The sequence below is a fragment of the Fukomys damarensis genome, unplaced genomic scaffold (assembly GCF_012274545.1).
Source record: "Fukomys damarensis isolate Sample0158 unplaced genomic scaffold, DMR_v1.0_HiC HiC_scaffold_33, whole genome shotgun sequence".
Classification (NCBI taxonomy): domain Eukaryota; kingdom Metazoa; phylum Chordata; class Mammalia; order Rodentia; family Bathyergidae; genus Fukomys; species Fukomys damarensis.
The window spans coordinates 40,944,702-40,960,284 of record NW_022900945.1 but is presented as its reverse complement, the minus strand read 5'-3'; the positions used below and the strand labels follow the sequence as shown (position 1 = coordinate 40,960,284).

Genomic DNA, 15,583 nt, shown 5'->3' with positions numbered 1-15,583 from the left:
GCCAGGAAGAATAAACTCAACTTATGTTCTTAAAGGTACGACATGACTGAAAAATATGTGCAGAAAACTCCCACTGGTCTCTGCCAACTTAAAATGGCTTGACTGGGACTCTTCTTGCATTAAATGCCCTCCTTCCTGGCACTGTCCACAAGTTGAATATATTAAGCGCCTAAATTGTTCCATGGCCATGGACAGAAATGATGAAGGTCAACAAGACACAGCTCCTTTCCCACTGTTCACCCACCCTTCACAGCTTCCCAGACACCCTCGTGCACATGAATAGGCAAAATGTGCAGTCAGAGAGATTATGTGTTTTTACAGAAAGATTAAAATATTGATAGTGAGCAAGGAGATTTACCATAAGGAAAGATGTTTTATTATAAGACATTTTAGCCAATCCCTCCCAAACAGAAAATGTCTCCAAATAAATGAGTATCCTCTAGCATTTCCTGTTTGGATTGGCCTTTACCAGTTCACTCATGATTATTCTAGTCAATTTGTATATGTTTCTGCTAGGTATACTAGACACAGTTCTACATGCAAACAAAAAATGATTTAGATACATTATTTTGCTTATACAGTATGTATACACACATACCTATATTAGCAACTGGCTCCTGTGATTACAAAGATGGAGAAATCCTGCGATGTGCCATCTACAAGCTAGTGAAGCAAAGAAAGCCTGTGCTGTACTATGTATGAATCCATAGGTCTGAGAATGAAGATAGGATTGAGGTGTGATGGTGTAAATTCCGAATTATATCTTCAGGCCAGAAAACCAGGAGTGCAGATATTCCAGAAGAGAAGAGAGATGCCGCAAAGAAAGAGCAAATCCACCTCTTCTCTATTTTTGTAAGGACCCTGACTGATTGTACGATGCCTACTCACATTGATGATGGCTATCCTCTTTACTAACTCAAATGCTACTCTTGTCTGGAAAAACCTCAGTAAAGAAAGGTCTACAAGTGAATTCAAGTCATACTGGAACAAACCTTCTCACCAGAAATGCTCAATTCCAGAAAGGAATGATTTCTATTTCTCTAATTAGTAGCGATGTTGAGCAACTTTTCATCTGCTTATTGGCGTTTGTATATCTTCTCCGGAGAAATATCTATTCAAATTGTTTGCCCATATTTGAATCAGTTGTTTGGTTTGTAAATAAAGCTCTGTTTGGGGCACAGCCATAACCATTTACTAGAAGAATTATGAGGACAATCCAGTAGAAGAATTATGAGGGACTATAAAGGATTGGCCCACTGTGGAAAATGTTTGCTGACCTCTGCTATAGATCTGAATCTGTTTTACTCTGGTTTAATAGTTGTATTTATCTGCTTAACTTTTATCAGAGTTTCATGTTAACGTCTATTTTTTCTACATATTTTATCATGTCTATCTTTAAGTTAAAATTTAACAACTGTTGGTTTAAGTAATTTCTATCTTATCAGATTCATGAACTTTTAGCTTTCATGACATTGTTTTTTATATTTTTATTAATCATTTATTTTACAGTGACCCTGAACATCACACCTATTGCTCTCCCATTTCTTAACTGCAGGAGGCAATTGATCATATGGAGAAATGCTCATTAGGACTCTCCTCAAATCTGCTTCCTGTTACTAGCTACAACTTAGTCAGTGCCTGACCGAGGCCAGAATCCATGGTAGAACTGCTGCTTCAGGAAGCTGCTCACCAGATGCTTCTCCAATTAATCCTTCTCCTTTATGGCTGACCTGATCTAAAATGTCACAGCCCCAAACTGCACTGCTACCCAGCAACCTAGGCCTGCACATCTCCAGTCACTCTGTTCCAAGGCAGCTGGAGCCTCTTAATGCTCATGTGACAGACAGCAAGTAGCTCAGACTCCAATACCTGGCCATGTGAAATCTTTTGCACCTTATTCTGTACCTCCTCAGACTATAACATAGCTATTCCCAGAGCTCTAAATTCTAATATTGGCTGTGCAGGCCCACTAAGACTTCCTTGAGAGCAATTCTTTCAAGTTTCCAAATTTCCTGAACGTTGATTTATGTCAGGCAATGTCATACATATCAGAGAAAGTGTCCAACATGGTCTGGATCCTCTCCTCAAGAAACTGATGACTGAGTTGGACACATACACCAACTGCAGTAGAGTGGGAGATGTTAATGGAGAAACATCCTGAAAACACAGAAGAGGAATATCCAGATCAAGGAAAACCAGGGGTTGGATAGCCACAGCACTGAGAGCTCGGTCTTACACACCAGACAGTAGCAGGCAGTACTGATCGTTCAGGTAGTTCTGGGAAGCTCAGTGTCAGGTGGGCTTCTCAAAACAGAGCATGAAAAATATGGTTGGATTTCGGGAAGGGAAAAGGAAGGCAACTTTGCAGAAGTACATCCAGGAGCAGTATTGAAAGGGAGCCAATAAGGCCTTCAGAAAAGAAAGGAGTGGAAAGAAGAAAAACGTACTGAGAAGACAGAACTGATATTCAGGGAGCCAGCTGCATCCAGGCCCCTTGGCCAGCAGGTGCAACAATGGATCCCCTTCTGTGTTGTGGTATCACATGGTCCTATTTGTTGCCCCACTTGGCCATTTTTAGAAACATAGGACATGGAAGGAAGCGGCTGGACTTCATGTAGGCTGAGATCTTCTTCAGGCCCTTTGAATGGAAAGAGAAAGTTAAAGCTCAGGTCTGCAGCCCCCCTAAGTTCCAGTAACCCACACCAAGAATATCCATTAAAGATTAAAATATAGATGTAGAAAATTCACCCAACTACCCAGCAAGATAGATCCTGCCATCACCATATGTCAGAGGGAAACTAATGAACACAATTTCCTCATCCTCCCATAGCTACTAAGAGACAAAAGGCTGGGCGAAGCTAGCTAGGCTCTGTCTCTCCAGTTCTATGCTCTCTCCGCTATACTCCCCGCTTATCCACCCAAGAGGCTCTGTTACCCCCTCCTGATCTGCAGAAACTCTCCTTTTTCATATTGAGGCTAGTGCTTGCCTTCAATGATACAGAAGAAGGATCTAGCAAAACAAAGGGGCTGAGAATATGCCTGTGTATCTTGGAGAAGAGCCCAGATCTCACCCAGTGACTCAGCAAATCCTGGATGTAAACGGAGAAGGGGAAGAGGACCCGCAATGAAAGGACCAACCATGCCTAAACACTCACCTAAATTAGAAAGCTGAAACGGCTACACTTGACACCTGATCCAAATTACACCAAGCCCCAAAATACTTCCTCTCTAGCCGTGGTACAGCACAATATACATTGAATTCATTCAGATGTGCTGTGTGCCATCTTCTCAGGAAAGGTGGACCAGCTAAATCTAAAGGATTCAGAGATCCAGAGTTTCCAGCTCACAAGTAAGGCACAGCTGGCTTCAGATGTCAGCACTCTGCTCCCTCCCACCCTTCCCCACAATCATGCCAGCTCTTGCACAATCTTCAAGGCCACTCTGCCTGAACCAGAACCAGAGCTGATGAGAACCAGCTGAGAAAGCACACCACTCCATGCGGGGTGCAAGAGGAAAGCAGACTCTTGAAAAACCAGTTAGACTAAGGCCTCAAGTCCCCAAGCCTCTAATGAAATAGGCTTGCTCAGGTCACACAGGTGGACTCTGGGTGACACACGATTAGCTAGGAGGTGAGGTCCAGATGGTGACACGTGTACCCCACAATCCGGCATGCCTGCTGTCCTCGGCTACACTGAGTCCCAGGATAGGGCTGAGGGGTCTCTGCATCTCCCTCTGAGCCTCATACAGAGGAAGTGGAGAGTCAGTGAAGACTAGGACAACCTAGTGTACTGCCCACTTCACAAGTGGAAAATCGGGGCATTAGAAGAAAGCAGGGGAAGGAGAAGGGCCAGGAGGAATGTCCCCAACCACAGAGTGGGTCAAGACAAAGCCTCCAACAGGGCGCCCGTATGTGTACTTAGTCCAGCACCAGCTACAACCCACGGGGTCTCAGTGCTGCCCAGTTGGAGGTCTGACAGGGCAAAGTGCTCTGCAGATCAGATGTCCATAGCGTCTGCATCTCGGTGTATCGCATCCACGCAGCCCTGTCCCAGCCCTCCTAACGCCAGCCGCACACGCTCCTCACACGCTCTCCCTCCTGCAAAAGGCGCTGGGCTGGAAACCCAGGCTGCACAAGGGCCCGAAGCTCCTTCTCAGAGCACAAAACAGGAAGAACCACCTCCCTCAGTTGCCCCCTAGAAGCCAAAGGCTGACTGGGAGCCCAGCACAACCTCCACTGACACTGGGACTTTCAGCAAATGCCTTACCCTCTGCAATCTTAGTTCCCTTATGTGTGCAGCAGGGCTGGTAATTCTATTAGCCTTGTAGCTATGTTATAATGATAAATTTGACACAAGGTATATACATGCTGGGCACAAGTCGTGGCATATAGAGTTAGTGTTCAGTCGATACTAACTATTCTTTATGTCACCTCCAGAACCAAGAAAGCATTAGGAAAGGGGACAAGGAGAAAAGGAAACACAAGAATGAGATCAGAGGCATCACCTCAAAGCGGGATATGAAGTCCTTCAGGTTAGGGAAGGCCTCCAGGCACTTTGGTTCAAACATACGGTGCTGGTCAAGGACATCATAAGCAAGGAAATCCACGAAGGTGATCTGCAGAGCATTGACAGTGAGTGGGCTGGAAGCTTATAACGTGGGAGGAATAACAATGTCTCTTCCCCATTTCTGTTCCCTTTACCTTGTTCCCTGCAAACCAAGGATGCTCCCCCAGGAACTGTGAAAAGAGCTTCATCTTGTCAGGGAGGCCCTCCAAGAACTCTGGCTTCTTTTTCTCCTGGGGCAAAAATCGGGTGTCACCATCACCAGATACAAGTTCCCTGCCAGAGGAGGTCAGGCTCACCAATGCCTTGCATGGCCCCAGCTGTCCAGGAGTGAGCAACCATCTTCCCTAACACTCAGACTGAGTCAGGATACAGGCTTCAGTTGAGTACTTTAGCACTTAGTAGATTCCAACGGATACAAGATTCTCCTCTTAGAATTGATTGACAGGCATCCCACGGGAATCATTTCTGTGTCTGAATCTATCACCATTTAGGTCCAAGTCAGATCCTGTAGGTCAGACCCAGGACTGCCATGAGGACATGGTAGCCTCTGGACCCAGATGCCTGGTAGATTCAGGCAGGCAAAGAATACAGGAGAGAGAAAAAAGAAATTCTACCTAGTGGATGGCTGAATGGAATGGATATTTGAGTAATGTGGGTGAAGTCCGGTGTTTTTCATGTTGAAAGGAAGCGGGAAGGAGACAGAGGCCCTCTGGCTGACCCTAAGGTATCGACTAGGAAAACGTCCTGATTAATCAAGGACATAGCACTGGAGAAAGTATTGAGTAGATGTCTGAAGAACAGGGTGCATTGCATTCCCATATATTGGGCTTTTCTGTCTCAAGGTTTGAGTCACTGAATTAAGGAGCAGGCAAATGGTGTACTCAGAAGGGGTCCACGGCCGACATAAGGGTCAAAGAGGGAAAGAATTTTGAAAACATAACTTTGGTAATGAAACAAATTGTCCAAAGGGGGAGTCTGGACTGTACCCTAGGATTCGTGGAGATTGATTCACAGCATTTATTTGACGCAATTTTGGGGTTATAAGTGTAAGGTAGAAAACCTAGAAGAATCAGTACCACCAAAGAGATCAAATGCTGAATAGGACAAGTGTGGCTATGAATGCAAAAGTTTAACCCCTGATGAAGATCATAACTGATCCAGCTCCATGGGGGAACTCACAAAATCAGGGTTGTAGCAGACCATGGCAAGCTGAAAGCGGACATCCATAACTTGGTTCTCCAAAATGTCCACACGAATCCTCTCCTCTTCTGTCTCCCCACCTGCAGCCCATAAAACAGACTCTCCCTCAGCATCTCACGCCAGCTAAGTGCAGCAGGATGGCCACCCCCCGACCCCTCCCAAGTAACCCTACTCACACAGATTGTGCTTGCGGGCAATGTAGCGCATGATGGCGTTGCTCTGGGTGAGCTTGTGAGTCCCATCGATTAAGTAGGGCAGCTGCATGGACAGCCAAGAAAGGTCAGCTGAGACACAGCGTCCCAGCACCCCTTCCCTGAGTTAGGGCAGACGTGAGACCTGGCACTCAGTGCACTTGCCCAGGGCAAGCCTACAGAAATATACAGTAAAAAAAGTGAATGAAGTGGGATAGCCACCATCATAGACAGCGTAGACTACTAGGAATGAGAGTAGTTGAGCAGGAGTTCTAATCCTAGGATTCTCTGCTGGGAGGAGGTAGGGAAGACTGTACTTTCCCCAAACTATCCCAACCCCTCACTTACATTGGGAAAGTCCAGGCCCAGCTTGAACTTCTCATTCAGCCACTGGCTTCTGTCATAGTCGGGAGCTGTGGTGGAGAAGACGAAGTGAAAACAAACCTCTCTTGGGTCCACTGCTGCTTCCTATGGTACTCTCGCAAGGAGTCAGGGGAAAGAACCCTGAGACTGTACAGCTTGAATCTGAACCACTGAGCCCTTCATTCCAAGGATGCAAGGTTAAGTGTGCATGTAAGGGCTGTGGACCCAACAGGACTAGGACTTGCAAAAGTTTTAGGCACCTGCTAAAGGGTATCCTAGCACTCCACTCCCACAGACCTGCCTTAGGTGACCAGACAGCACCTTCAAAGAGGTCTAGGGCCATCTGCCGCACATGACCAGGGCACGGGCTGCTGGGCACCAGTCATCAGGATTGGGCAGGGGTTTCTGGGCAGGAGGGTGCCCTTACCGTCCCCCACGGTGTATCTCTTCTCCTCATAGCTGGTGTCTGTGTACTCCAGGAGCAGGCGGATGGCGTGAGCCAGCTGGGAAAGATAACCCGTGAAAGAAATTACAGGTGCAGGGACTCACACTGTGACCTTCACTTCCTCCACGAGAACCCCTCTTCCTCCTAACACACACACACACACACACACACACACACACGCACGCACACACACAAACGCACCCTCAAAGCTTGTAAAGGCCTCGTGTGGGACAAGCAGAAGGCTCTAGCGTGTCCTGAAAAGTATCCATGTCCTAAATCTTGTCTGCCAGCTGCTCTGTTTCTCTCCACCCAATCGCCCTCCCACCCATCAGGCGGACCCCTAGCTCACCCCGCGGATATCCCAGTAACCCAATGTCACGGGCATGGTGGTGGCACTATGGACCCGCAGACAGGGCTCTTCCAGACAGAACTCCTGCTTTTAACAGCGCAAGGAGCAAGAAGGGGCGGGGCCTGGTTTCCGCTCCTATTTCTCTGCGCCCCGCCCCGCCCCCGCTCCAGCCTACCCAGAAGGCTCAATTCGGAGTGAGCCGTCCTGGCAAGGAGGACGCGAGTTAAACCTCGGGTCTGGGGTCCCAGAAACCAGAATCCAAAGCAGGGCTCAGCTGTTGGGCCTCCCAGTATCGCTGGCGGATCCTCGCCCCCATCCTGCTGGCTACACAGGAAGCTGCCCTTGCCCTTGGAGACTGGCCCAGATGGTGAAAGAACAAAGCTGTTCTCCCTCCTTTTCCCCTTTGCATCTCTGTCTTCATCCCTTACCTGCTGCAGCCCTGCGGGTTCTGGGAGGTCAGGGCCAACCAAAAAGCGGGACGCCCAATCTGATACTTTAATTCAGGGCCCATGACTAGAAAAACAGGACTCGCCAACGTGATAGCTGTGCGATCCATGACAGCCCAGGGTCTGCGGAAACAAGTGTCAGTAAAATGGGGACTCCAGGACTCCCCGCCACCACCACCAGGGGCGCACATATTCTCCACATTTCCCTTAGAAAAATCTGAGAGCCTGAGCACTTCAGAGAGAGAGAGCTGGATAAAGATTATGCAAATTACACAATTAGTGTTTTGTTGTCTTTAATTCTTTGTGTGTGTGTGTGTGTGTGTGTGAATCTGTAACAGAGACTTACAGGTTGGGCCTGAAGATGCCCAGTGGACAACTAAAAGCCAGATAAAGTTTGTCATCTGTACCTTCATTTTATATCCGGTTCTGTGTCAGTTTCTTGATCAGCTATCCCCATGGGCAGGTTAATCGCTTAAGGTCTGTCTGCAAATTGGTAATACAGGGTTTATTAGCCTTATATTTACCTAACCTATCTTGCTCCTCCTTCATGACTGAAGGTACCAAGATGAGAGGAAGCTATAGCAAGGTTTTCAGGGACATTCAATTTCCAAGTTTTATGATATCCTGTTCCAGACACCTTGGGGCAGCACTAAGAAATCTCCAGTCCTTACTCCAATCTTGCCATCACCTTGGATTCCAACAAAAGCGGAGCCTCCCAGACCAAACTCTCCATCATGAGATCACCCCCCACCATGAGCAAGCAATGATTCCATGACTGAATACAGGCTGACCCCCAGCCCTGTCCTAAGCAGGGACAATCATCTCAAGGGAACCAGATGGTCCCCTCGGGCCATAAGGACTTCATCTGCACAACCAGCCCTGAGACAATGATTAACCAGACCTGCTAGACCAGGATCACCCACTCTGCCAGCCATGCAAACCCCCAGCCATGCAAATCCCAACCCTTGCCTTTGTTCTTCTTTTCTATAACACCACAATTTTGTCAGTCTTTACAGACCTTGAGCCTCTTTAGCTGTCCTTCCCAGTGGCAAAGCCTCACTGATTAAAGCTTTTCCTGACTTTCGTCGCTGTTCATCTTCTGGATTGGGTGTTCTGGGACCAGTGTTGGAAGGTTCCAACCAGGGGTTTTCTCCTAGAACTACATTAACAAATCCAAATCCAAGAATCAGACACAATAGAGGACAGGGTGTTTGAACTTCTCCACAATATACTACAATATAGCAAGACAATCCTGCTGACTAGCTGCAAGTATAGTGGCACAGCTAGAGTGTGAGCTAGAGTGGAAGATTTGGGATCCACGGGGCCAGACATATCTCCTGCTTCCATGGCAAGACAGGAGGGTGTCTAGAGTAGATCTTGGAGGATTCCACACAGGACCACAGCCTGGGCTGGCTGGACCAGGATAAGACCAGATGTCCAGGTCTCTGCATTCTGGCCTGGTTGCCCTGGTTCATGTATTGTCTTGGTACATTTGGGAGCTCAAATGGCCTTTGAAGTCACTCTGTTCTCTGGGATCAATGGTGTACCCTTCAGAAGGACATTAACCTACCAGAACACTGTCCTGTAGGGCAGAAGACTATCTTGTTTAAAGGAGTTTAGAAAGCATAATAAATACACCAAGACAGGTAAGTGGAGCTTAGAAATGAAATGGATTTAAAAATTAAAGGGCAAGTTGAAATGCAGCAAAAGAAGAAAATTTGAGGAATTGTGTAGCTCTTGAGATTACAAGGTGTGAACTCATCTTTAGCAAATGTTCATAAAGGTATTAATTCACCAGGGTGAGGGGTAGAGTAGGGGTGGAGAACAGGCAGAGGTCATCTCATCTGGGTTAAATCAGAGAAGCGACATGCTCTGCAGATGAAGGTGGGAGCTCAGAGGCCACATCACTATGCTCTGTGACTAATGGGGGAAATCTCCCTTGGTCCCTAGGGACTAGGACATGCAGCCCTGCCTCACCACAGAAGCCTCAGTAATGTTGTGGTAGTGAATGAGAGTTGTGGGCCCAGAGCAGTCCCTTTATTCTCCACAGAGCCTTCTGGGGTTTTCTCCTCTGCATGTCAGAACTGGAACCAAAAATTCTCAAAATCCCACTTGCCCTGTGAACCCACTACTACCAAAATCAGAGGACAATTCCTTCAAATTAGCAATGACAATGGGTGAGTCTAGGGAGGCAAAGGAAATAAGAAAAAATCACAGCAATTATTTTTTTAGGTTTTATTGAAGATTAAACAGAGCCAGGGAACCCAACACAATGGGGACACCAGGTTCCAAACCAGACAGGTAGAACATGGTGTCAGACAGCCTCCTCAAATCAGAATGAAGGACTGTCTGATCAGTTTCAGGTCAGGCACAAAGAAGGGGAGAAGGGAACTTCCATAAAGTAAAGTGGGGAGGTGAAACATAAAAGGCATGAATTGGGGGGGTGGCAGAAGAAAGGGAGCTGAAAAGGCCTTGCAGAGGAGAAAAGAGTAGAAAGGATAGAGGGAAGAGAAAACTGATGCATGGATGCAGGAGGCCAGCTATGCCCCAGGGTAGGGACAAAGAGGCATGGCATATCCTTCCATCCTGGAATTGCAGGGTCCTACTTGTTGCCCCACACTGCCATCTTTGAAAACAAAGGTTTTGGAAGGAAGCGGCTGGACTTCATGTAAGTAGTGATCTTCTCCAGGCCCTGAGCAAAGAAAAGAGAAAACCAGAGCTCAGGTCTGCTGCTCCATTAAACTTGAGCAGCCCTTAACCAGGAACAGCTCTTCCACACAGGCTTAAAGGCTAGAGCACAACACAGTGCCCTAAGATCTCCAGCTCTGGTGAGTGAACTGTTCAATTTCCTGTCACTACTGGGAGGTTGAACACTGTAAAAGGTGAATTTGAGGGGCGGGGGTTGAGACAGGGTCTCACTATGTAGTTGACCTGGAACTCACTATGTAGCCCAGGCTGGTCTCAAACTCACAGTGATCCTCCTGCCTCAGCCTCCCAAGTGCTGGGATTACAGGCGTGCGCCACCATACCCAGCTACGGTGAATTTATATGTACTAGAAATTACAACATAGTTTGAGAAAATCACTTAACAACCTTGCAAGATCAGGCCTACCGTCACCTTTTATCAGGAAGGAACCTGAGGTACAGAGAGGCTCAGTGATTTCCTCGTGAGTACACAGCTAGTAAGTGGGACATGGCTGGATGCAACTTGGCCTTGTCTCTGCAACTCTAAGCTCTTCCACTGCACTCTCGTTCTGCCTTCCCTGCTGGAGGTTCTGTCTTTCTCTCTCTGCACAAGTATTTTCTTTTCATACAAGGAAGCTCCTTCCTGCCTGTATTTGCAAACAGACGAAGGATCTAGCATAGCTAAGGTTCCAAGAATATTTGAGCGCAGACTGGATCAGAGCCCAATCAGCAAATTCTGAATGAAAGGAGACAGGGGAACAGGATCCAAAAAGAAAGGCTGAGCAAGGTTCCAATCAATCCTCTAAGGGCAAAAAAGTCCAGATTTTTCCTATTGTCAATAACAGAATTACCTTGACCAACCTACCCTATCTCCTGCCTTCTACTGGTATATGTGCTGCCCCGGCAAGCCTCCCCGCCTGTATTTGGACAGAGCTATATAAGCCTGGTTGTATTATGTGCCTTCCTTCTAGTAGACTGAGTTCCTAGCTAATTTCAAAGGATTCATAGAAACCCACAGTTGCCTGTACTTTTAACAGGCCAGGCCCAGCAGGACTGAAGCTCAGGCTACAGTTCTCACATCTGTTCCTCCAGCACTTTCTTCCCACCTCCAAGCCAGCTCTTGAACAATCCTCAAGGACACTCAGTCTGGACAAGAACCAGAGCCAATGACAACTAGCTGAGAAAACTCAGTACTTTTCACATGTAGAAAACAAGCAGATTTCAAGCTAAAAACCCGTTGCATTAATGGCTCAAATTCCCAAGTCTCTAATAAGATAGATTTTATGGTGACAAACAAGTGGGTTCTGCGGGACCCGATCAGCTGCGAGCCAGGGGCAAGCTATGCTCCACAGTACCCACAGTGTGCCACATGCACCCATGTCCAGAATGCCTGCCCTTCTTTCTTAACTCAGTCTCTGGGTGGACTGGGCAGAGGGTCTTTTCTGCATGTGCCAGTGGGTTCATATCAAGCTTAATCAAGGAAGATGTCGAGAATATCAGTGGAAATGGGAGTATGACCCCATTTTACAGAAAGAACACTTGAGATATTGAAGAGGAAGAGGAAAAGGATGAAAGGATAGAGATAGGACACCTAACAGAACAATTTAAGACCAAATCACCCACCAGGGGTGCCCATGTGGGTACTCAATCCAGCACCAACTACAACCACAGGGTTTCAGTGCTTCCACAGTTGGGAATCTGACTGACCACAGTGCTGGGCTGATCAGGTATGAATAGTCTGCATGTTTGTGTTTCCCATCCATCCGGCCTTGCCCCAGCCCTCCCAGTACAAGCTGCTCACACCTCACATGCTCTCCCTCCCACACAGGCTGCTGGGCTGGAAACCCAGGCTGCACACGGCCTGGGGATTTTCTTTGTGCACGACACAGGGATGGCTACTGTTGCCCTTAGAAGCCAGGGTTCAAAAAAGACCCCACACAGCCTCCATTGGTGCTGAGACCTGGAAAAAATGACTTATTCTCTAGCCTCAGTTCCCATATCTGTGCAGTGGAGCTGGTAATTCTATCAGCCTTGTAGGTTGTTGCAATGATTAATTTGATACAATTGATGTAAAATTCTGAGCACAGGCTCTGGCATATATAGTCAGTGCTCAGTACTGATACCTATTAGTTATTTCTCAGGTCACCTGTAGCACTAGAAAGGAATGAGGGAAAGGGGTAAGGAGAAAAGGGCACAAGAGTGAGAAGGGTCAAGAGCGTCACCTCAAAGCGGGACATGAAGTCTTTCAAGTTAGGAAATGCTTCCAGGCACTTGGGGTCAAACATACGGTGCACGTCAAGGACATCATAAACGAGGAAGTCCACAAAGGTGATCTGCAGAGAGTCAACAGTGAGTGGGCTGGAAGCTCATAACCTAGGGAGAATGACAACTTCTGCTCCCCATCTCCCTCCACATTACCTTGCTCCCTACAAACCAAGGCTGCTTCCCCAGGAACTGTGAGAAGAGCTTCATCTTTTCAGGGAGGCCCTCCAAGAACTCGGGCTTCTTTTTCTCCTGGGGACAGAAGTCAGGTGTCATGATCCTCAGATACAAGTTCCTTCCCTGAGAGGCCAGACTTGCCAGTTCTATGCATGGCCCTTGCTGCCCAGAGGTGAGCAACTATATTCCCTGAAATTGGGCCTTGGGGCAGTGTCACAGCCTCCATCTAATGCATCACTGTTTACTAGACTCCCACTTGGTGGGAGTGATGGGAAATCACACAGAAATACAAGTGTTCCTGAACCTGTCACCAGTGATCCACACCAGGTTCCGTGAGTCAGATGGTGGAGTGCCTGAGCAAAGAAGCAAATAGCAACAGATTAAGAGATGAGACAAAGTCCTACCTAGTGAGAGGGCACAAGCACAAAACGGACATTTGAGCTGTGTATACAAGGCTACGGAGTATTTGAGGTTAAAAGCAGGGAAGCTGGGCCTGGTGGCATAAGTTTATCATCCCAGCTATGTGGAGGCGAAGGAAGATTGCAAGTTCAAGGACAACCTGAGCTACTTAGCAAGACTCTGTCTTGAAATTAAAAAAAAAAAAAAAAAAAAGAAATTTTAAGGACTGGGATATAGTTCAGGAGCACTCGTCTAGCAAGTGTAGTGGTTTCTCAGTTTATAAGATTAATTTGTTTTATGATTTTATGGAAGATGGCTGTGTATGTGTTTGTGTGGGGAAGATGTCTGAAGTCTTATTTGTCAGCCAACATGGAGTTTGGGAACACAAGCAAACTTTTCAGAATGCTTTTGTTTGCAAACTAAATTGTTTCCAAATAGAAGCATTCCTGAACCAAGCCATTTTTGTACAAGGCCCTGATTTCAATACACAGTAAGGAAAGGGGGTGGAAAAAAGAGGCAGAAGAGGGACAAAGGTCTTCTGGAAGACACTAAGCTGCCCATTAGGAAAATCTTCTGAGCATGCTGGTGACAAGGACACAGCACTGGGGAAAGAGTCTGACAGATATCTGAGCACCAGGCTGCTTTCTGTTCCCTCATACTGTACTGCTTTTTTTCAAGATTAGAGTGTGTACTCAAGACACAGCCTTATAGTGTGCAAATCTGGGAGGGACAGCTGATGGCAGATGTTAAAGGACAGAGAGAAGAAAGGGATTTTAGAATGTACACTCAAATCAAGGACAGAATATCCACGCTGGGAAATCTAATCTGTATCACAGAATGAGGGGAGCGATTCCCAGTGTTTACTGGACCACAGATTGGGGTTATGAGGGTCAGTTTAATGGTAGGCTAGGAAACCTTGGAGAATCGATATACGATTACAGAGTTGAACTGTCACATAAACCCAGAGTAGATGTGAACACAAAAGTTTAACTCCTGTTCCAAACCCTGTCTCCTCCAGATCCATGGGGAACTCACAAAATCAGGGCTGTGGCAGAGGATGATGAGCTGCATGCGGGTGTCCATACACTGGTTCTCCAAAATGTCCACACGAATCCTCTCCTCTTCTGTCTGCCCACCTGCAGCCCACACAACAGAGACTCACCCTCAGCCTCTGACCCCAGCCAAGCCCAGGGGGATGGCCACTGTCTCCCCACTCCCAGCAGCCAGCCCTACTCACACAGGTTGTGTTTGCGGGCAATGTAGCGCAGGATGGCGTTGCTCTGGGTGATCTTGTGAGGCCCATCGATTAAGTAGGGCAGCTGCATGGACAGCCAAGAAAGGTCAGCTGAGACACCACGTCCCAGCACCCCTTCCCTGAGTTAGGGCAGACATGAGAGCCGGCTCTCAGTGAGCTTCCCCAGGGCAAGCCCTGCATAGATATACTGCAGAATGAGTGAATGAGTGGGACACAGAACATTTTAGAAAGACAAGGTAGACACCAGGAATGAGGGTAGCTCAGCAGGAGTTCTGATCCTAGAGATTCTATGCTGAGATGAGTCAGCAAAGACTTTACTTTCCCCAAACCACCTCAACCCCTCACCTACATTGGGAAAGTCCAGGCCCAGCTTGAACTTCTCCTTCAGCCACTGGCTTCTGTCACACTCAGGAGCTGTAATGGAGAAGATGAAGTGAACGCAAATCTCTCAGGTGCCTAACCCTTCTTCCCTGGTAGGCACCCAGCACCCAGCAAGGAGCAGACCTGGAATCCGAGCCAGCAGTTTAATATGCCCTGGTTTGGAGCCTCAAGGGGAGATCAGTATTGAGGGCTGAGGATCTTACACCATCAAGGCTTTCAAAAATATTTTCACAAGCTCTAATAGGAAGCCCAACGCTCGGAAACAGACAGGGACCCAGAACTCCACTCCAGCGTTCTGAGTCATGAGGCCAAATTCTATACCCGTTAAGGTTTCAGAAAGGGGTTGCTGGGTGCTAATCAGCAGCACTGGACAAGAGTTAGGGCAGGAGGGTGCCATTACCGTCTCCCATGGAGTATTGCTTCTCTTCATAGCTGGAGTTTGTGTATTCCAAGATCAGGCGGACCGGATGAGCTATCTGGGAGAGATGGTGAGGCAGAGATCAGAGACAAGACCTTGACATGGGACTTCACTTGCTCCAGGGGAGTCCCCACACTCCAGGAACACCCATTTTAGATGCACTCTCGAGAGTGCGCGCGCGCACAAACAGGAACACGGGCTCACACGCGAGGAGGCACGTGAGAGCTGAAAGAGAATGAAGAGGACTCCAGCAAACCCTGAAGATGCCATTGCTACAATCTGCGACAGCTGTTCTTCACACCCCCGCCCCGGGTACCTCTTCCCTCCCCCACTCACCCCGCGTAAGTTCCAGTAACCCAGTATCATGGGCATGGTGCTGGAGCCCTGGACTAAGCAGACAGGGCTCAGCAGCTCAGGACCGCCCTTTTAGTGAGCTGAGCGGGAGGC

The 15,583-nt window shown here is 47.6% G+C and overlaps 2 protein-coding genes and 1 long non-coding RNA gene across 3 annotated transcripts; all 3 read right to left on the bottom strand.

Annotated features, from left to right (window-relative positions):
- Nucleotides 1–353: 353 nt before the first annotated feature.
- On the bottom strand, nt 354–7,245 carry LOC104849516 (glutathione S-transferase Mu 2). Its single transcript, XM_010605998.3, has 8 exons — nt 7,114–7,245; nt 6,747–6,822; nt 6,305–6,369; nt 5,942–6,023; nt 5,745–5,845; nt 4,700–4,795; nt 4,504–4,614; nt 354–2,638 (listed from the first exon to the last, which is right to left on the bottom strand). The coding sequence occupies exons 1-8, from the start codon at nt 7,147–7,149 to the stop codon at nt 2,549–2,551; spliced, it is 657 nt and encodes a 218-aa protein (XP_010604300.1). The 5' UTR covers nt 7,150–7,245; the 3' UTR covers nt 354–2,548.
- Nucleotides 7,246–7,547: 302 nt separating this feature from the next.
- On the bottom strand, nt 7,548–8,977 carry LOC104849517. The gene is made up of 3 exons (XR_776774.2): nt 8,578–8,977; nt 7,967–8,042; nt 7,548–7,682 (listed from the first exon to the last, which is right to left on the bottom strand). It is a non-coding gene; the product is annotated as an uncharacterized LOC104849517 (long non-coding RNA).
- Nucleotides 8,978–9,779: 802 nt separating this feature from the next.
- On the bottom strand, nt 9,780–15,583 carry LOC104849515 (glutathione S-transferase B). Its single transcript, XM_010605997.3, has 8 exons — nt 15,473–15,583; nt 15,119–15,194; nt 14,687–14,751; nt 14,320–14,401; nt 14,118–14,218; nt 12,663–12,758; nt 12,467–12,577; nt 9,780–10,251 (listed from the first exon to the last, which is right to left on the bottom strand). The coding sequence occupies exons 1-8, from the start codon at nt 15,506–15,508 to the stop codon at nt 10,162–10,164; spliced, it is 657 nt and encodes a 218-aa protein (XP_010604299.1). The 5' UTR covers nt 15,509–15,583; the 3' UTR covers nt 9,780–10,161.